This window comes from Theropithecus gelada, chromosome 11 (assembly GCF_003255815.1).
Source record: "Theropithecus gelada isolate Dixy chromosome 11, Tgel_1.0, whole genome shotgun sequence".
NCBI classification, from domain to species: domain Eukaryota; kingdom Metazoa; phylum Chordata; class Mammalia; order Primates; family Cercopithecidae; genus Theropithecus; species Theropithecus gelada.
The window spans coordinates 16221592-16242705 of NC_037679.1; the positions used below are offsets into that span (position 1 = coordinate 16221592).

The window sequence follows — 21114 nt, forward strand, 5'->3', positions numbered from 1 at the left end:
CATAGATACACGGCATGCCTTGATGTGTGTCTGCACTCTCTGCAAGTGTGAATGCCTAGGGGCGGCATATCTCTACACTTGGTCATTTGGGTTGTCACGTGCTTCATGAGTCATGTACGTGTTCTAGTATATAAGGCCCTTCATGATATGGCCCCTGACCCCCTCTCTGGTCTCTTTTCCCCCCACTTCCTGCATCCCAACACTCTTTGAACAAGCAGCACTAGGCAGATTGTTCCTCCTAGCACACGTCACAGAGCATCTGCCCTCTGTGCCATTACTCATGCAGTTCATTCCACATGGAATGTTCATCCCAGCTCCTCTTCCCCTGGCAGAGTGCTCAGGGGCCACCTCCTCTAGGATGTCATCTCCAGACCCCTCTTCACACTGAATCACCCGTATGTGCCCTGCATGAGACAGTGGGCAGCTCATGGGCAGAGACCATGTCGTTTTCACCTCTTAATACCTACTACAGCTCAGCCCGTAATAGATCCTGGTAAATGTTGAAGAAATGAATAGATGAATACTGACTGTCTACTCATTTGTGTGTGTGTGTGTGTGTGCACGTGTGTGTGCGTGTGTGTATGTTTGGGGACTATGAATGAATGTGAATGAGCCCAGGAGAGGATGGTGAGGATGGTGACCAACCTCACCATCAGCATCCTTGCTGGATCACTCGATCACCTGCTGGCTTCAGGATCTACCATCCTACTGTGTGCAAAGCTGTCACCCCCAGGGGCTCCCAGGCTAATGGGGGAAACAAAGCAAACACCATGCTCAGGACATAGACAAATGAATGTACAAAAAGTGATCTCACAGGCCTCCCTCAATTTTCTTCCAAGCCCTGAGTAACATCCTCTCCATCCCTAGATTGTGTATGAAGGTCCTGAGCTGAACCACGCCTTTGGCCTGTGTCACCATGGCAACTACCTCTTCTGGACTGAGTATCGGAGTGGCAGTGTCTACCGCTTGGAACGGGGTGTAGGAGGTGCACCCCCCACTGTGACCCTTCTGCGCAGTGAGCGGCCCCCCATCTTTGAGATCCGAATGTATGATGCCCAGCAGCAGCAAGGTACCCCCTTGGGGCCGGGGGCAGCGTGGGACCTGGAAGGGGTGGTGGGACCTAGGCAGGGATTTGAGACTTCCCTGGGGGTGAAGGCACTTCCCAGGGATCCTAGGCTCTGACTTTTGAGGATCCTGAGAAGAGAACTCCCCCCAACACAATCTGATTCTCTGTTCCCCATTTCCCTTCCTGCCCCATGTCTGTGTCTCCTGTTCTTCAACATGATCTTCTTCCTCTCCATATTTCCTCTTTCTGTCCCCGTATCTTCATGTGTCTCCTCCCCTATCCCTTCTCTGGCCTCTCTTGACCTCCTCCTCCCCTTGCCCTTCTCCATGGCCCCTCCCCACAGTTGGCACCAACAAATGCCGGGTGAACAATGGCGGCTGCAGCAGCCTGTGCTTGGCCACCCCTGGGAGCCGCCAGTGCGCCTGTGCTGAGGACCAGGTGTTGGACGCAGATGGCGTCACTTGTTTGGGTATGAGGGGCCTGGCTAGGTGGGAGTGGGAAGCAGATCCCAGCAGGAGGACGCCTCAGAGAGGGTTGGGGAGGCTCCAGGGTCCCAGTCAGAGATTAAGGAGGCAATGAGGGGGCCTGAGGGGGCCAACAGGAATCAAGGGAGGGGGTGAGCAAAGGCTCTGGGGGCTAGGAGGGAGTATAGGGAAGATGGGAGGCTGGGAGGGACTTGCGAGGGGATGGAGATTAGGGGAAACTGAGTGAAGAATGGACAGCTATGGATGGAAGGAGAAAATTATCCTTTACTCTCCGTTACTCAAGTAAAATAATAATAGTTCCAAATATTGGAAATTACTTTGGGAGGCCAAGGCAGGTGGATCACTTGAGGTCAGGAGTTTAAGACCAGCCTGGTCAACAAGGCAAAACCCCATCTCTACTAAAAATACAAACATTAGCCAAGCGTGGTGGCAGGCACCTGTGATCCTAGCTACTCGGGAGGCCGAGGCAGGAGAATCACTTGAAGCCAGGAGGCGAAAGTTGCAGTGGGCCGAGATCATGCCACTGCACTCCAGCCTATGCAACAGAGGGAGACTCTCTCTCAAAAAAAAAAAAAATAAATTAAAATTAAAAATATATATAATATATATGTTGGAAATTAGAGAGGAGAAAAAAGCCTAAATCCCACCAGTGAGCAGCACTACATTGTTAGCATTGTGGTAAAGTGAACACCATTCTTTTTTCCTCAAGGGGATTATGTTATTTTTTACATAACTATAATCATCTCTTTATAAAATGTCTTCTGCCTTTTTTGGTTCAAGTGTCACAGCATTTTCTGTGTTATTATTGCATGATTTTAATAAGCCTTGTTTTTTCTAAAAGTGGGTTGTATTCATTGTAAAACTAAATAAGTAAGGCCGGGCACAGTGGCTCACACCTGTATGTAATCCCAGCACTTTGGGAGGCCGAGGCAGCTGCTGCACATACTGTTCTGTTTCCTGCTTTTGTCACTTGACAGCATGTAATGAGTATGTAAGCAGCATTTTTAATGGCTAAAATATCTTTCATTTGGTAAATATAATGTAATTTACTCAACTGTTTCTCTACAGTTGGATGTTTAGGTTGTTTCCAGTTTTTTGATATAATCCCAACCCACATTTGTTGAGCATGGACTATGTGCTCAGCACTGTCATAGACATTTCCCTTGCAGTAATTTGTTTACCCCTAAAAACACCCTGGTGGGAAAGGTGGTTTTATTATCCCCATTTTACAGACGAAAGAACTGAGGCCCAAAGTTAGAAGCAGGATTTAAACCCAGGAAGTTTGACCCAGAGCCTGTTTTGTAATCATACCTCTGCTATTTCTCACATCATCATGCCTGCCCATATTCTGGATGGTTTCCTTAGGATAGAATCCTGGAAGTGAAAATGGGTCAGTGCAGCCATAGTGTACAGCTAAGAGGGAGTGGCTGGCGTCAGGAGAGGGCATTGACTGAGGGGGTTAAGGAATGGAGGGGCCAAGGTAATGGGAGGATCATCCACATGGAAGTTGAAATCACCAAGAATTGAACCAGGAGTGATTTTGGAGAAAGTGCTGGTGAGCCAGGAGCTAAAAACCCTTACAGATGACAGGGTGCGGCTTGGGAGCCTTCCAGAAGTAGATGTTTGTATAGAAGCATGATGTAAGGGGAAGAACAGTCCAGGGAACAGCAGTGAGGAGCAAGGAGGACACATACCAGCCTCCAGACCCATGGTCCACGGGATACGGGAGGGGAAATCGCCACCCATGGGGCCATGAGAATTTTAAGAGATTAGAGAGGAGTGAGAGATGAGTCAGACCAGGCAAGCGCACAGCTATGAGGTCTGGAGACCGGACTCACACAGGAGCCTGCACTTGTGGAGGTTACCAAGGCACAGACAAAGGATGTCGTGATTTAGCTGCTAATGGGCCAAGACAGATAGTGATGGTGAGGTGTACATGCTGGGGACAGGAGGGGTGGAGCCTGTGCGGTTCTGGTGCCTGTCTTCACTCCTGCTGGTGGGGTCGATGAAACTGTGAAAGAAAAAGTCCAGGGACCGGGGCAGGGCCCTGGGGTTCCCGGAGATGACTTTCAAGGGGCAGTTCATGGAGAAGGCAGAGAAGGAGTGGGGAGAGCCTGTTTGGTGGTGACAGAGGTATAGAGGTGATGGGCTCTCTTGGACACCATTTGATTCTCAGATCACACTGAAGTACAGCAAGTATTAAGTAGAGTAAACATCACTATTATTGCTTGGGAAAGAATTGCAGTTTCCATCCAGATAATTTGTTCATGAAGAATTTTGTACTAGAAAAAATTACTTTGTATTATTAAAAAATAGTAAAACAAACAAAAATGGTGCAAAGGGCTTAGCACTTGTCCCACGACCGGGGTCTGACTTTCCCCCTCACGATCCTGTGGTGCCCACAGCGAACCCATCCTACGTGCCTCCACCCCAGTGCCAGCCGGGCGAGTTTGCCTGTGCCAACAGCCGCTGCATCCAGGAGCGCTGGAAGTGTGATGGAGACAACGACTGCCTGGACAACAGTGATGAGGCCCCAGCCCTCTGCCGTGAGTCACCCGCCCTGCCCCACCCTGTTGGATGGCAGACCTGCAGGGCAGCTCAGCTCTGGCAGTGCCTATCCCAGAGTGAGCAGGAAGCTGGGGGCACCCAACCTCTCGCTGACCCCTGACTCATTCCCTCCCCAGATCAGCACACCTGCCCCTCAGACCGATTCAAGTGTGAGAACAACCGGTGCATCCCCAACCGCTGGCTCTGCGACGGGGACAATGACTGTGGGAACAGTGAAGATGAGTCCAATGCCACTTGTTCAGGTGTGGAATGGGGCTCAGACCACACTAGGCACCCCTCAGTCAAGGAGGCAGGGGAGACGAGGGGTCAGGCCTGGGAAAGAGAGAAAAGAACCCAGGGGCCAGGTTCGGTGGCTCATGCCTATAATTTCAGCACTTTAGGAGGCTGAGGTGAGAGGATCACTTGAGCCCAGGAGCTCAAGACCAGCCTGGCCAACATAGTGAGACCTCCCACTCTCTACAAAAATTTTTAAAAATTTGCCAGGCGTGGTGGCGTGTACCTCTAGTCCCAGCTACTTGAGAGGCTGAGGTGGGAGGATCACTTAAGCCTGGGAGGTTGAGGCTGCAGTGAGCCATGGTCATGTCACTGCATTCCAGCCTAGACAAGAGCGAGACCTGTCTCTAAAAGTAAAATAAAATAAAGGAGGAAAGGAATTTAGGACAGAGGGGATGGAGCCCTGAGCAGGAGAGGGGTCTGCTATCCCCTTCCCAGCCTGGGACACTGAGAGGGCTGAGCTTGCAGGGCATGGAGCACAGCTCTAGACTGCAGAGCAGTAACAAGGCAGGGTAGATCTCCTCCTGGGAGGATACCAGAGACCCCTTGAGAGGAAGAGTAAAGCATCCAGTAAGACCAGAGAGACGGTGTTGAATTCTCTAAGAGAAATGGTTTTGGATCCTTGGAAATAAGGGACACCAAAGGCAGAGAATAACAGGGAAGAAGAGGCAGTGAAGAGAGGGTCGGGACAACGAGTACTCACGCCCATCCCTGCCCCCCAGCCCGCACCTGCCCCCCCAACCAGTTCTCCTGTGCCAGTGGCCGCTGCATCCCCATCTCCTGGACGTGTGATCTGGATGACGACTGTGGGGACCGCTCTGACGAGTCCGCCTCGTGTGGTAAGAGGGATGGGCAGAGGGAGTCAGGCTGGGCCTGGGGAAGGGGCATCCTGAGAGCATGCCACTTGGGGGTGCCCGAGACACCTGCGACTCAGTACTTGGGTGGCCTTGAGCAAGTTAATCTCGGTGGCCTCTGTGAGAGGAGAGCCCCATCATCACAGCATTGTGTCTCAGCAAACTCATGCAGGAAAAGCACTCAGCACAGGTCCTGTGTCTGCTGACTCATGGGGATGAGTGAGTGAGCGGAGTTTCCAGCAGAGGCACTGCTGTGGGGCCTTCCCCACCCTTCCTGACTGAGCTAAGGGCTGCCGGTTATGGGAGGGCCCCTGCACTCACCTGCCCAGTACCGTGGTGCTGTGTAATCTTGAAGGCCCTACTCAGCTACTTTCTTCCTCACAGCCTATCCCACCTGCTTCCCCCTGACTCAGTTTACCTGCAACAATGGCAGATGTATCAACATCAACTGGCGATGCGACAATGGTAAGAGCTTGCTCTCTTCACCTGCCAATTCCTAAGACAGCTAGAGGCTACAGCCAGGCCCTTCAGGGAAGGCAAAGGGCTTTAGAATCCAGCGGGGCCTCCCTCCAGGACACTGAATCCCTGCTGGGTTGCCTGGGAGAAAATAGAAGTCAGAAATGCCAGGAGGGAGTCACGATGGACCAAGGGGAGACCCTAGCCATCACCTTTTAGTGGTGTTCCTACCCCAGGCAGGGCCTGAGCTGCCCACCCTCTAGTAGGGCTCGGGGGGCAGGGAAAGACGAATGAGATGGACCAGAGAGGCAGAGTGAGGAGAAACCGGTGCCTGATTCCTTTCTCCCTGCAAACCCCCATCTCCTGGAGTCCTTGGTGCACCCCTCAGGCTCTGGGCTTGAGGCTCGGAAGCCCACCTAGCGGTTAGCCATGGACCAGGTGATGTCAACCTCGAGCCACCGGGGCTATTGTGTGTGTAAATGTGTGGGCAGGTGACCGCCGTGTGTGGTGTCTCAGGGCTCTATTGGGTCTGCGTTGTGTTGTGACGTGCTGCCCCAGTGGTTCCTGTCCCAGCTGATGTGTGAGCAGATGTGTTGGGTCAGTGCCACGTTGCCCCTCACCTTTGCTGTGTCTCGCGTGCCAATGGTTGCCCCGGCGGTTTCTGTGTTTCAGAGAAGGATTGTGGGGACGGCTCTGACGAACAGACCTGTCCTGAGCCTGCCGGTCAGTGCATAGAAGCACATGCACCATCACCCAAAGCCCAGCTGGCCCCAGCCCCCTGCAGGTTCTCCAGGCCCCCACTCCAGAGCTGCTAGGATATGAAGAAAAAGCAACAGAGAGGAGGGAGAGCAGAAAACAGGGAGAAAGCAAATAGTGGACAGGAAAGAAGCAGAGAGGGCAGAGGTAGCCTCTCAGGAAAGGAGATGACAGAGAGGTGGTGACAAGAAGGCCAAGATGTAGGGGGAGGAGAGAGTTAGAGAAGCAAATCCAGTTGGAAAAGAGGCAGGAACATAATCCAAACCGCAGTCTCCACCACATGTCCCATAAGTGTCGAGGGTCAAGTTGAGTAGCCCCCACCCAAGGCCGAGAAAGCAGGAGCTTCCTTCAGTCAGCCTCAGTGAGCTTGGTCCAGAAGTGGCCCCCACCCTTGCCAACCACAGGCAGGGCCCCTGTGAGCCAGGCACCCAGAGCATGGTACTCAGCAGTGCCAGGCTCAGGGCAGGCCTGTAAAGCTTGTCTCACCCCATTAGAGAGGCCTTACCTGTACCCCACCTACCTCTCTCCCTCCAAAACTAGAGAAACCCCTGCCTTTTCCCCAAACACAAGCAGACCCCTGTTCCCACACCTGCCAGAAAGGGGGAAGGAATGTTTAATGTTCCCTACACCCAGCCTTTCTGAGCTTCAGTGAGGGGCCCTCCAGGAGCCTTCTCCTCCTCCCCATTCCGACCACGTGGGCCATGGTGCATGCTGCAGTCTATGCAGTTTCTGTGTCTTTTCTGTTTGTTATTTTCCCAGCGGGTGGGTTGGGGTGGGCCGAGGGTGGGTTCTGGGCAGGGGGCCCAAGCTGGAATCACAGAGAAGGCTGCTCCACCAACTCCCTCTTTGCCTGTCCCCTTCTTCCTTCCCCCCAGACAATGACTGTGGGGACAACAGTGACGAAGCCGGCTGCAGCCACTCCTGCTCTAGCACCCAGTTCAAGTGCAACAGCGGGCGCTGCATCCCCGAGCACTGGACCTGCGATGGGGACAATGACTGCGGAGATTATAGTGATGAGACGCATGCCAACTGCACCAACCAGGGTGGGCACCGGGGGCCCGTGGGGCGGGGATGAGATTGAGCCCCCTGCATCAGACACCCAGCCCATCTGTCTTTCAGACCCACGGTGCGTTGGCCACCATTTGGGAGCCAGAGGTAGCCTAGGCATGGCTCTTGCCCTTCAGGAGCTCCCGGTCCTGTGGGAGAGGGAGGTTGCCAAAAAATAATTGCCACACACTGTTAATATCATGCGCTTTGCAGTTGGTGGCCTTGGGTTTGAGCTCCAGCTCTGCAGCTCATTATCTGGGTGGCCTTGAGCAAGTTACTTAATCTCCATGGGCCTCTGTGAGTTTTGTCTGCAAAGTGGGGTAATAATAGCACCAACATCACAGCGTTGATGTGGGGGTTTAGTGAGATCATGCACGAAGAGCGCTCAGCACACAGCCTGTGTTTGGTAAATAGTAGCTTGAGAAAAGGATGCTGCAGGCAGGGATGAATGAGCATGAGGAGACAGAGGAGAGAGGGGCTGGCTCCACAAGGCTCCCAGTGCCTTGGCCTCTGGAGCTCAGCCTCAGGGGCGGTGGAGGCCTAGTTTTCTAGAGGGATGGGATGTTTTCCTCTCAAGGGATGCTGGCTTTCCAGCTCTGGCCTATTATTACCATGGAGGAATGTAAACCCAGGGTTGCCTTGACTTCAGGAGAAATCAGATGTGCAGATTTTTATGTGGAAACTACCAAACTTTTAACACTACAGTGTTAGTTTCTCTCATCTCACAGTTCTAGAGGCTTGAAGTCCCAGACCCAACTGTTGGCAGGGTGGGTTCCTTCTGAGGCCGTGTGGGAGATTCTGTCCCAGGCCTCTCCCCAGCCTCTGTGGTTTGCTGGCAATCTTTGCAGCTCCTTGGCTTGTCAAAACTTGACCCGATCTCTGCCTTCATCTTCACAAGGTGTCCTCCCTGTGGGCATGTCTGTCACCAGATCCCCATTTCCCCTTTCTGTGAGGACACCTGTCATATTGGATTAGGATGCACCCTTATGACCTCATCTTAAGTTGAGCGTCTGCAAAGACACTATTTCCAAATAAAGTCATATTCACAGGTATTATGGGGTAGGACTAATATCTTTTTAGGGAATACAATTCAAGCCATACCAACTGGCAGTTAATTTTAGAGGTTTTAAAAGGCTGGGTGCAGGCCAGGTATGGTGGCTCATGCCTATAATCCGAGCACTTTGGGAGGGTGAGGTGGGAGGATCACTTGAGGCCACGGGTTGAAGACCAACCTGGTCAACATAGCGAGACCCCCATCTTGGAAAAAAAAAAAAAGGTTGGGTGTGGTGACTCACACCTGTAATCCCAGCACTTTGGGAGGCAAGACAGGAGGATCACTTGTTTCTAGGAGTTTAAGACCAGCCTGGGCAACATAGTGAGACCCCTTTCTCTATAAAAAATAAACAAAATTAGCACTTGCCTGTAGTCCCAGCTACTCAGAAGGCTGAGGTGAGAGGATCACTTGAGCCCAGGAGGTTGAGGCTGCAGTGAGCTGGGTGACAGAATCAGACCTTGTCTCAAAAGAAAAAAAAAAGTTTAAAAAAAAACTACAGACCAAACTCTTCCTGCAGGCCTCATCTGACCCATGGACCATCAGATTACAGCCTCTGCCTTACAGAGTTAGGGCACATTCCCATCCTAGTAGGAAAAGACTATAATCTGATGGTCCATGTCGAGTGCCCACCTTGAGCCCCGCCCTGAGAGGGAGGACAGCTAAGGCTACAGGAAGCTCAGGAAATAGTCTCCAGGGCCATCTCTGTGAAGGGGAGGGTAAGGGGCACAGGTGATATCCCTTGGGGTTCTGAGAAGGGGCCTCTGGAGGCTGCGTGGTGTGGTGAGAAGAGCTCCCTGCCCCTCCCAGATAAGCTGGGCAAATTTGGACAAGTTGCTTCCCCTGAGCCTGGGCATCCTCCCGTATGAAATGAGCTGAGGTATGTGAGGCCTGGCGTGGGGGAGCAGGATGTCACTACTGGTAGCAGTTGTTAACTATGGTATGAGCTGGATGATCTGGGACCATTCAGGAGGAGTTGTGTTTAGACTGCAGGTAAATAGACGGGAGGGAGGGTCTTCCAGTGGGGATGGCATGGTCTGGAGAATGCTGTCGTCAAGACTTACAGGGTGAAATTGAGCACTTCTGTAGGGTGACAGTGGTGCCAGGTGGGGCCGTTCAAACCGAGGGAAAGGCTCATGCAGGGACAGTGGGGAATGAGGCTGTCCTCAAAGGGGGCAGATGATGACAGCAGGTGTAAATCAGTAAGAGGCTTGATTTGGGAGTCATGGGAACCTTTGAAGGATTTCGAAGCTGGAAGGTGTAGGAGATGATTTCGGAACACAGCCCTGGAGGAAGATTAGATTGAAAAGAGGTTCAGGGGCCCCAAGAAAGGAAAATCAGTTCAGAGACTGCTGCTGAAAGTCCCGGCATGAGATGAGAGCATCAGCCAGGTCCAGGGTAGGGAAGGGGGAGGAGCAGGGTGCCTGTGGCAGCATGAGTGTATGAGTGTGAGACTCCACCAGGCAGTGCTCCTGCTCCTCTCCAGGCCTCCTGAGTCAGATCTCAGGACAGCAGCCAGAGTGATCCTGACAACATAAGTCAGATCATGCCCCAGCCCTACCCTCGAGCCTGTACTGGTTCCCTGCACCCTTGGAATGAATGCCAAGCCCCTCTGTATGGCCTGCAGGGCCCCCTCCCTTACCCCTCTGACCTGCATTCCTGCCCTCCCCTCCCCCTGCACTCTACTCCAGCCGTGGTGTTTCCTTTTTTTTTTTTTTTTTTGAGATGGAGTCTCACTCTGTTGCCCAGGCTGGAGTCCAGTGGTGCAATCTCAGCTCACCGCAAGCTCCGCCTCCCAGGTTCATGCCATTCTCCTGCCTCAGCCTCCGGAGTAGCTGGGACTACAGGCGCCTGCCACCACGCCCGGCTAATTTTTTGTATTTTTAGTAGAGATGGAGTTTCACTGCGTTAGCCAGGATGGTCTCGATCTCCTGACCTCGTGATCCACCTGCCTTGGCCTACCAAAGTGCTGGGATTACAGGCGTAAGCCACTGCGCCCGGCCTGTGTGGCGTTTTCTGAAGTGCCAGCATAGTCCTGTCTCAGAGATGAGACTTTGCAGCGGCTGTTCCCTTTGCCTGGAGTGTGCCTCCAGGGATCCTCCGGGCTCACTCGCTCTTCATGCAGGCCTCTGCTCAGATGCCTTCTGCCCAGAGGCCTTCCCTGACCATCTTACCTGACAGATCACCCCCATCGCTCTCAGCCTTTACCCAGCTTTATCTCCATAGCTTTATCAATACCTGAAATTACAGTCAAGATTTATAGGTTATGTCTTGTCTGTGTTCCCCATTAGAACCTAAGCTCCGTGAGGGTAAGGACTTTGTCTGGTTCAGTACTGGCCCCAGGACAGTGCGTGGCACACAGGAGGCACTCAGTAAACATTTGTGGCATGAATGAATGAAATAGAGGCTAAGGTGGTGGGCATTTGGGCTCAGGCCTTAGCAAATTGCTTCTCCAGTCGACATCTCCTGTGTCAATGTGGGGATTAGATGAGATGATTGTGGGCCCTTGGAGGTGTGATGCCTCCTGACTCTACTACTGAGTTGGTGCTTCCAAGGAGTGTCAGCAAAACTCAGCAGACTCTCCAGGCCTGCCTCTGCTCATAGCCACAGGCTGGGCATACCGGGATTGCAGGGCGGGTTGCAGGGCGCAGGGATGAGGAGGGCTGACCTGGGCAACCCCTCCCTCCTGAGGCCCTCTCCTGTCCCTCTGCAGCCACGAGGCCCCCTGGTGGCTGCCACACTGATGAGTTCCAGTGCCGGCTGGATGGACTGTGCATCCCCCTGCGGTGGCGCTGTGATGGGGACACTGACTGCATGGACTCCAGCGACGAGAAGAGCTGTGAGGGAGTGACCCACGTCTGCGACCCCAGTGTCAAGTTTGGCTGCAAGGACTCAGGTGAAGAGGAGCGTTGGAGGGCATCTGGAACAGCACAATGTGGGCAGGAGGAGACCCTGTTGAGAGCAGAGTAGCGGCAAGGGGGATGGCACTGTGCTGTGTGGCGTGGGGCTGGGGACAGTGCAAGGCAAAAGGCAGTCCAGAGGAAGCTTGTGTATCATGGGTGGGGGAAGGCATGAAGGGCCAGAGCCGGCACAGAGGACCCCAGGAGCCAAAACCCTTGCCAGAGTTGAGCTTCAGCACCTCCTGCTGCAGATTCCTGCCTTCTTTGTTGCCTATGTGAATCTGACCCAAAAAGCCTCAAGGTTCCTCGTGGACCCCACAGCGTTGCAATCCCGACCCTATTAGAGAAGCCCATGGGGCCTGGAAGGAAGGGCAGGGGGAGCCCCAGTCCCTAGGCCTGGGCCCTCATAATGCACCTGTCCCTCAGCTCGGTGCATCAGCAAAGCGTGGGTGTGTGATGGCGACAATGACTGTGAGGATAACTCAGATGAGGAGAACTGCGAGTCCCTGGCCTGCAGGCCACCCTCACACCCCTGTGCCAACAACACCTCAGTCTGCCTGCCCCCTGACAAGCTGTGTGATGGCAACGACGACTGTGGCGACGGCTCAGATGAGGGCGAGCTCTGCGGTGAGACCTGGTCCCAGGAGAAGGGTGGGGAGGGTGGCTGGGTAGGAGTCTGGGCTAAGGCCAGTCTGGGGGGGGACCTGAGTCTAGGAGAGAGCAGCTCTGGCAGCCGGGCAGGCAAGCAGCACCCAGAGTGGTCACCAGCAGCCTGTGTGGACCTGGCGCTCCCCATGGCGCTGTGGTGAGCGAGCCACACCATTAGAGCAGTTTATCCACGAGGCATCCCTGAGGGCCAGGAGCTCTGTTCTCTCCATTTTACAAATGGGAGGACTGAGGCATAGAGGGGTTCCATAGTGGTCCCCCAGATCTGGGCCAAGGTCGCACAGCTCCTAAACTGCTGTGGAGACATGGACCCCTCGCCCACATACATACCACAGAGAGGTGTGGAGTGGTCTTTTGGAGACGAAGACACCAGGATTGAGTGCTGATGGTCAGGGCAGGCTTCCTGGAGGATGTGGGGATTGCATGGGATTCCCAAGGACAGGCAGAACTTGCAGAGTGAGTGAGAAGGCATGGGGGCAGGTGCGGTGGCTTCATGCCTGGCATTCCAGCACTTTGGGAGGCTGAGGCAGGCAGATCACTTGAGCTCAGGAATTCGAGACCAGCCTGGCCAACATGGCGAAACCCTGTCTCTACTAAAAATACAAAAATTAACCGGACATGTCTGTAGTCCCAGCTACTTGGGAGGCAGAGGCAGGAGAATCGCTTGAACCTGGGAGGCGGAGGTTGCAGTGAGCCAACATCCTGCCACTGTGCTCCAGCCTGGGCGACAGAGCGAGACCCTGTGTCAAACAAACAAAGGCAAGGGGAGGAGGGTGCCCATTCAAAACCAAAAGAAATGAGGTTGGGGGAGTCCAGGAGTCAGGGAGGACCATGTGGTGTGACTTGGGGATAAGGAGCAGAGCAGCCTTATCTGGTCCTGTTAGCTAGGCAGAGCCCCCAGTTCCTTGGAAGGGAGGAGTGGAAGATAAGGCCACAGGGACTGGCTGGGAGAACTGCCTACAGGCCGTCCGTCAGGCTGGCAGGTTCCAGGGTGTGCCAAAGGACCCAGGGCAGGATAGGTCCTACCGCACCCCTCCCCAAACCCCTCCAGATCAGGAAAGATCAGCACAAGGAGACTGGACCTAAGGACCTCCCAGAGTCCCTCCCAGGGAGGCAAAAAGCTGGGGCCCCCGCCCTGGGCCCAAGAAGGGAGGGACATATTGAGACCAGACAGAGCTATTGAGGGGTGCTCCCTGTGGGAAGGGGAGGTATGGTGCCAGCTGGTGGGTGCAGGGGTCCCAATTCTGGTCCTGAGGGAGCCCAGGAAGTCTTGGGCTGAAGCTCAGCAGGAATGGAGACAAATAGGGCCGTAGGCAGGGCACGAGGACTTGGTCCAGGCTGCCCCAGACTTGGCCCAGCAGGGCTGTGGTCTTGCCTCCTCTCAGCTTCTGACCCTGGGTCTGTTCCCTGCCTGCCCCTCCCCCAGACCAGTGCTCTCTGAATAACGGTGGCTGCAGCCACAACTGCTCAGTGGCACCTGGCGAAGGCATTGTGTGTTCCTGCCCTCTGGGCATGGAGCTGGGGCCCGACAACCACACCTGCCAGATCCAGAGCTACTGTGCCAAGCATCTCAAATGCAGCCAAAAGTGCGACCAGAACAAGTTCAGCGTGAAGTGCTCCTGCTACGAGGGCTGGGTCCTGGAGCCTGATGGGGAGAGCTGCCGCAGCCTGGGTGAGACAACAGTGAGGTGTGGCAGGGCAGGCCGAGGCAGGCCTCTGAGCTGCAGTGGGTTGGGCTTGGCGGCCAGGTGCCAAAGGCTGAGTTTTCCACCCTAGCCCCCAGTGCCGGGACCAGCAGAGACCTGCCTGCGCCCAAACGGGTGGCACGCAGGCAGCTAGCCCCCTGCTGACCCCGTCACATCCCTCCCACCCCAGACCCCTTCAAGCCGTTCATCATCTTCTCCAACCGGCATGAGATCCGGCGCATCGATCTTCACAAAGGAGACTACAGCGTCCTGGTGCCCGGCCTGCGCAACACCATCGCCCTGGACTTTCACCTCAGCCAGAGCGCCCTCTACTGGACCGACGTGGTGGAGGACAAGATCTATCGCGGGAAGCTGCTGGACAACGGAGGTGACTACCGATTGCTGCCAGGCGGGATGCACACAGGCGGAGCACTTAGGCGCTAGGGGCACAGGTCCCATCCAAGTGGCCCCAAAGCAGAGGCTTAGGTCCCCCATCCCCCACACTTCTGTTAATTGGGTTAGATTTTGCTGTGGGTCTCCATGCCTGACGCCCCGTAATTATCGTCAGCAGAACTGCCAGCCTGATAATTAACAAAATGATCACCCTTACCTTGGAATGGCCTGGAGCTCTGCTCCCCAGATCTAGAATTGCAGGCTTGAAAGAAAAAAGCCACTTAGGAGAGGCGTACCTGAACCCTGCCTTCTGTCCCAGGCAGCATGGCACACCCCAGACTTCCTTCAGTCACACGCGATAGTGAGTGAGTGCCCACTGTACACACTGGGCAGTGGGCATGAAGCAGTGATCAAAACAGGCTGTTTTCAGTTGTGTGGTCAAGGAAGGTCCCCTGAGAAGGTGACATCTGAGCAAACACTTGGAAGAGCCACATTTTACTAGAGAAGTTTGTATTGTTTGTAATAAGGAAAACTTGAAACCATTACAAATTTCCATCAACAAGGGGAGGCTAAGTAAACTGTGATGATAGTCACACTGTGCAACAGTCTCTAAAACAATGAGGCACACACATAATGTGTTAGCGTGGAAAAATCTTTATGGCAGTCACTTGAGCTCAGGCAGTTGAAGCTGCCGTGAGCCATGATCATGCCACTGCATCCAGCCTTGGTGACAAAAGACCCTGTCTCAAAAAAAAAAAAAAAAGTTGGGGAGACAATAGGAGTCCTACTCTTGAATATGGGCACATCAGAAACTTTGGCAGAGGTTCTAGGGATGAGGGTGGGTCATCGAGGGCTCCCAGGATTTCACACATTCATGCACAGCTCCCCAGGAAAGGCTAACCTTTCACTGCCCTCTCTTCTCCAGCCCTGACTAGTTTTGAGGTGGTGATTCAGTACGGCCTGGCCACACCTGAGGGCCTGGCTGTAGACTGGATTGCAGGCAACATCTACTGGGTGGAGAGTAACCTGGACCAGATCGAGGTGGCCAAGCTGGATGGGACCCTCCGGACCACTCTGCTGGCCGGTGACATTGAGCACCCAAGGGCAATCGCACTGGATCCCCGGGATGGGTGAGGACCCTGCCCAGCCCTCTCCTGGCCCCATGGCCCCCCTGAAGTCCCATCAGCCTGGCCAGGGACACCTTACTTCTCAGTGCCATTTGCCTCCTCCCACCCTCTACCTAGGATCCCACCACAGTCCCTCCCCAAGGGCCCCAACTTTAGCCCTCCTAACCCCTCCCCACTCCCCAGGATCCTGTTTTGGACAGACTGGGATGCCAGCCTGCCCCGCATCGAGGCAGCCTCCATGAGTGGGGCCGGGCGCCGCACCGTGCACCGGGAGACCGGCTCCGGGGGCTGGCCCAACGGGCTCACCGTGGACTACCTGGAGAAGCGCATCCTTTGGATTGATGCCAGGTCAGTGCCCTCTATGCCCTGGGGAGGCCCAAGTCTGTGGCACCAGGACAGGGTGGGGAGGGAACTGTGGTGACAAGAGTGGTGAGAAGGCCCAAGGGATCTAGAACTAGGAACGGTGGCAAAGGATTGGGCACAGGAGAAGGACGGAGGGGCATGGGGAGACTGGGGCTGAGGGGAAGGGGCGGGTAGAGGAGGCGGAAGCAGGGCCGTCAGCTGTGGTTATTCACACTGTACCATCCTCTCCACTCACCTGTCCGCTCCCTGTGTTCCCTCTGCTGGGGCTGTGTCTGCCCAGAGGGAGGGGAAACTTCTTTCTAATTGTTCTGCCCTGGGAGGGTGCATTTTTCTGACTTTCATCAAAGCCCTGAGTGCTGACAGCAGCCCTGGGGAGAAGTGACTGAAAGATTCCCTTGTGGCTTGGGAATTGGGGCCTGAGAGCTGAAACCTGGACCTGTTGGGTTCTCACACCTTGGTCATTCTGTCTATCTGCTCTGGCCAGCCGGGCTTAGGGGAGGGAACGGTCCTGTGCTCTTCGCTGGGAGGGCTGTGGCCAGGGCCCAGAGGATGGGCGCCTGGGCAGAGCTCTGAGGGCTGAGATCCCGGCTGGCATCCTCATTCTGCTCCATCATGCTCTCAGGTCAGATGCCATTTACTCAGCCCGTTACGACGGCTCTGGCCACATGGAGGTGCTTCGGGGACACGAGTTCCTGTCGCACCCATTTGCAGTGACGCTGTACGGGGGGGAGGTCTACTGGACTGACTGGCGAACAAACACGCTGGCTAAGGCCAACAAGTGGACCGGCCACAATGTCACTGTGGTACAGAGGACCAACACCCAGCCCTTTGACCTGCAGGTGTACCACCCTTCCCGCCAGCCCATGGGTAAGCGGCTCAGGGCCTCAAGCCAGAAGGGAGCCAGCAGCCTCTTTAGAAGCTCTAGAAGCTCTTAGGAGAGGAGAGGGCAGTGAGAACAGGAGCAAGTGTACTGGGACGGCAGGGGTGGGCCGGTTGTTGACAGAGGCACCGTCTAGCAGCAGAGGAGGGTCTAGCAGTAGTGGCTGCTGGAACAGGGGGAGGAGAGTGGGTGAGGGAGGGGTGGTCCATGTAGGGAGCAGCAAGTCACAGGATTCTCTGGCTTCTTCTCTTCCCCACCCTGCCCCCAGCTCCCAATCCCTGTGAGGCCAATGGGGGCCGGGGCCCCTGCTCCCACCTGTGTCTCATCAACTACAACCGGACCGTGTCCTGCGCCTGCCCCCACCTCATGAAGCTCCACAAGGACAAAACTACTTGCTATGGTAGGAGCCCCTCCCTCCAGAGCCAGTGAGCAACTGAGGCTGAAGGGAAGGCTGCAGGCCCCAGGCTCCTGGTTGTCCGCGAAGGCAGAGTCCCAGTCAGGAGGGTCCCAATAGGAGAGGCTCAAGAGACAGCCACTGTGAGAAGGGGCTACAGGTCTGCCAGGGAGGCTGCACCCAGGGGGGTGTGTCCATGGAACCAAGGGCCAGTAGCAAACAGACAGATCCAGAAGAAGGCAGGGCCTGAAACCAGGTGGGTGGGAAGCACAGAGGCAGGGACTGCCTTCAGTGACCAGCCCGTGCCCCACAGAGTTTAAGAAGTTCCTGCTGTACGCACGTCAGATGGAGATCCGAGGTGTGGACCTGGATGCCCCCTACTACAACTACATCATCTCCTTCACGGTGCCCGACATCGACAACGTCACGGTGCTAGACTACGATGCCCGTGAGCAGCGTGTGTACTGGTCTGACGTGCGGACACAGGCCATCAAGCGGGCCTTCATCAACGGCACAGGCGTGGAGACAGTCGTCTCTGCAGGTTCTTCCCGGCCCTGGATGCCCACCAGTGGACATGGGCACCCCCACACACCCCTTGCTCCCAACCCTGGTCTACTTGGTCCGAGTGGTCCTTCTCCCAGTCCTGTTGCCCCTCAGTGCTCCAGCCTGGTTTCCTGATCCCTTTTCTCCAGAAAGCACACTGGCTCCCCTCCTGACCCACTGCCCTGCAGACACCCAACAACGGACTCCCTGCTTGTGCCCTCAGACTTGCCAAATGCCCATGGGCTGGCTGTGGACTGGGTCTCCCGAAACCTGTTCTGGACAAGCTATGACACCAATAAGAAGCAGATCAATGTGGCCCGGCTGGATGGCTCCTTCAAGAACGCAGTGGTGCAGGGCCTGGAGCAGCCCCATGGCCTTGTTGTCCACCCTCTGCGTGGGTCAGTCTAGGGCCCAGGGCCAGGGAGCATGGGGTGTGGGGCTGGGAAGAAGAAGACGCTGACCCTTCCCTCTTGGTACTCTCCCCCCAGGAAGCTCTACTGGACCGATGGTGACAACATCAGCATGGCCAACATGGACGGCAGCAATCGCACCCTGCTCTTCAGTGGCCAGAAGGGCCCCGTGGGTACGAGCTTCCCTGCCCACCCCCACAGCCCTTCCCTACTTCCTTGACCAGGAGGTGCTCACAGGGTACCTCAGGTGCCCCTCAGCCTCCCCAGAGCCTCAGCTTAGTGCCTGCTCTCACCACCTGCCCCCTCGCCTCCCCGCCACGCACAGCCACACATCCTCACACACATATCCTCTGCTCCTATCCCTGGATCCCCAGCCCTGGGCCAGACTCCCTGGCAGTGACACCCCCTTTTCCAGGTCTGGCTATTGACTTCCCTGAAAGCAAACTCTACTGGATCAGCTCCGGGAACCATACCATCAACCGCTGCAACCTGGATGGGAGTGGGCTGGAGGTCATCGAAGCCATGCGGAGCCAGCTGGGCAAGGCCACCGCCCTGGCCATCATGGGTGAGGGCTGCTGGGTGAAACAGAGATGACGCAGAGCAGGCCAGGCCAGACCTGGGAGACGGGCTGGCTTGGGGCAGAATTTCACCACGTGGGGGGCCTGATGACTTAGGGCCAATGAGCCCTTCAGGAGAGCTGGGTGTGGGGCCTTCCCAAGGGTCTCATCCCCTCCTGCTGCCCCAGGGGACAAGCTGTGGTGGGCAGATCAGGTGTCGGAGAAGATGGGCACATGCAGCAAGGCCGACGGCTCGGGCTCCGTCGTCCTGCGGAACAGCACCACCCTGGTGATGCACATGAAGGTCTATGACGAGAGCATCCAGCTGGGTAGGTGTGAGGCCAGGCGGCCACTGGGGTCTCAGGGGTAACGGGAGGCTCCAGAGCTGCAGGCTGCAGGTCCATGGGGCAAGGGAGTAAGTGGGTTAGGCTGCACCCACCACCCAAAGAGACTCCTTGTTTCCTTCTCACAAAGGCACCTTATAGGCTCCCAGCAGCCCTATTCATAAGGCCAGGGGCCCAGGAGGACAGAAAACCTGAGAGCCGGGTGGGGTGGTGACCCCCATTAGGTCCAGGGTGAAGGCAGTGACCATCCTGTTTCTGAGCAGCCCAAGCCTGACCCTTAGGTCCCAAGGAGGGCCACCTAACCCTTTCCCTCTGCCTCCCACCTGCCCCCAGACCATAAGGGCACCAACCCCTGCAGTGTCAACAACGGTGACTGCTCCCAGCTCTGCCTGCCCACGTCAGAGACGACCCGCTCCTGCATGTGCACAGCCGGCTATAGCCTCCGGAGTGGCCAGCAGGCCTGTGAGGGTCAGTGCCTGGCTCTCCTCCCAGCCTTGTCCCAGCTCCCCAACCCTGACTCCTCCTACCCTACAGCCCTACCTTTCTCTTCTTACCTTGGGGACAAGACTACATTCATGGTGTAGGGGACACTGGACCATGAAGTGGCTATGAGTCTCCAGTGCCTCCAGTAGGATTTTGGAAAAATAGATGTCAGCAGGCAGATCAGTGGTAACTGCATGGAAGAGGCATGCTCTGAGCTGGGTTTTATAGGACAAGTAGGATGTGGATGCAGGGCTCAAAGGAGAGGGAACTATACATAACGTAAGGTGTGTGTGGGGGCCCCAGCCAAGAGTGGTGGGCAAAGTGTGGGGAAGTCCTGGAGATAAGGCTGTGAGCTATGCGGGGCTCCTGTGTTCTCAGCCAGGAGTGCCTGGAAAGTGATGTTTGGGGAAGATCAACCTGACTGCATTGGTGGTGGGGAAGAAACAGAGGCGGTTAAACCAGTTAGGAGGCTATCAGGAGTAATCGGAGTGTGAGGAGATGATGGGCCTGGGCTGGGCTCAGCAAGTGTTGAAGAAAAGGAATGAAACTCAGACCCATTTCACAAGAACCTGCTAACTCATTTATGAGCTTGCCGGGGGGACAGCATTTCCCAGAAGTGCATTCCTAGGAGCCTCCCTCTTTGATGTGGGTAGATTTTACCAAAAGAAATTCTGAGTTGAACAAAGTTTAAGAGTGTTTTGTGCTGCAGAACTTCTCAGAGCCTTGAATATGTTTATGTGTGCTAAGAATTTTTCAAGTGTTTGGGGTTTTCCAAAACTCGCTTGACCTTCATTCTTCTTTTCATGGAGTCTGAGCAACCAGGGCCCATTTGGGGATTCACTTTGGGACATGCTGTATCAAAGGGATAAAGGCAAGGGAGGATTCTGAGATGCATGGGTAGTGGTGCCTCAAGACATGGGAAAACTGGGCCAGGCATGGTGGCTCATGCCTGTAATCCCAGCACTTTGGGAGGCCGAGGCAGGCCAATCACTTGAGGTCAGGAGTTTGAGACTAGCCTGGCCAACATGGCAAAACTCTGTCTCTACTGAAACCACAGAAATTAGCTGGATGTGGTGGCGGGCACCTGTAATCCCAGCTACTCAGAAGACTGAGGCAGGAGAATCGCTTGAACCGGGGAGGCAGAGGTTGCAGTGGGCCAATATTGCGCCACTGCACTCCAGCCTGGGCGACAGATCAAGACTCCACCTCAATTAAAAAAAAAAAAAAAAAAAAGGCCTAGCGTGGTGGCTCACGCCTGTAATCCCAGCACTTTGGGGGGCGGAAGCGGGCAGATTACCTTGAAGCTGGGGTTCGAGACCAGCCTGACCAACATGGAGAAACCCTGTCTCTACTAAAAATACAAAATTAGGTGGGCGTGGTGGCACATGCCTGTAATCCCAGCTACTCGGGAGACTGAGGCAGGAAAATCACTTGAACCCGGGACACGGAGGTTGCGGTGAGCCAAGATTGCGTCATTGCACTTCAGCCTGGGCAACAAGAGCGAAACTTCATCTCAAAAAAATAAAACAAAAAAACAAAACAAAAAAAAATGAAAAAAAAAAAAAAGAAAGAAAAGAAAAGGAAATGGGATAACTGGGTAATGAGACTGGCTTAGGAGTGACCTTATGGGGTTGAGTTTTAAGTGTTGGAGAGAGGGTGTGGCATGGACCAGACAGAGGGAGGACAAAGAGGAAACTAGAATCAGGCTGAGCGCCAAACTGGAAGTCTAGATTTTGGAGTCACCTAGTCCTGATTGTCTGGTCTGAACTCCCAGACTTTCCCTAAGGGACTTGCAGGGTGCAGATTGGGTTGT

At 55.0% G+C, this 21114-nt stretch overlaps 1 protein-coding gene across 2 annotated transcripts in view; it reads left to right on the plus strand.

Annotated features, from left to right (window-relative positions):
- LRP1 (LDL receptor related protein 1) overlaps positions 1–21114 on the plus strand; it is an 84570-nt gene that overhangs the window by 33406 nt on the left and 30050 nt on the right. The window contains exons 14-35 of one of the 2 annotated variants that reach the window (XM_025401871.1): positions 868–1069; positions 1410–1535; positions 3957–4097; positions 4236–4361; positions 5115–5231; positions 5631–5711; positions 6375–6425; positions 7334–7501; positions 11270–11452; positions 11883–12083; positions 13549–13794; positions 13998–14195; positions 15126–15330; positions 15511–15675; positions 16313–16557; positions 16839–16970; positions 17278–17505; positions 17731–17905; positions 17996–18090; positions 18333–18482; positions 18663–18803; positions 19152–19286. In XM_025401871.1, the coding sequence (XP_025257656.1) occupies positions 868–1069; positions 1410–1535; positions 3957–4097; positions 4236–4361; positions 5115–5231; positions 5631–5711; positions 6375–6425; positions 7334–7501; positions 11270–11452; positions 11883–12083; positions 13549–13794; positions 13998–14195; positions 15126–15330; positions 15511–15675; positions 16313–16557; positions 16839–16970; positions 17278–17505; positions 17731–17905; positions 17996–18090; positions 18333–18482; positions 18663–18803; positions 19152–19286 (3511 nt within the window). The remainder of the gene's footprint in view (positions 1–867; positions 1070–1409; positions 1536–3956; positions 4098–4235; positions 4362–5114; positions 5232–5630; positions 5712–6374; positions 6426–7333; positions 7502–11269; positions 11453–11882; positions 12084–13548; positions 13795–13997; positions 14196–15125; positions 15331–15510; positions 15676–16312; positions 16558–16838; positions 16971–17277; positions 17506–17730; positions 17906–17995; positions 18091–18332; positions 18483–18662; positions 18804–19151; positions 19287–21114) is intronic. The other variant, XM_025401872.1, reaches the window with a different exon arrangement.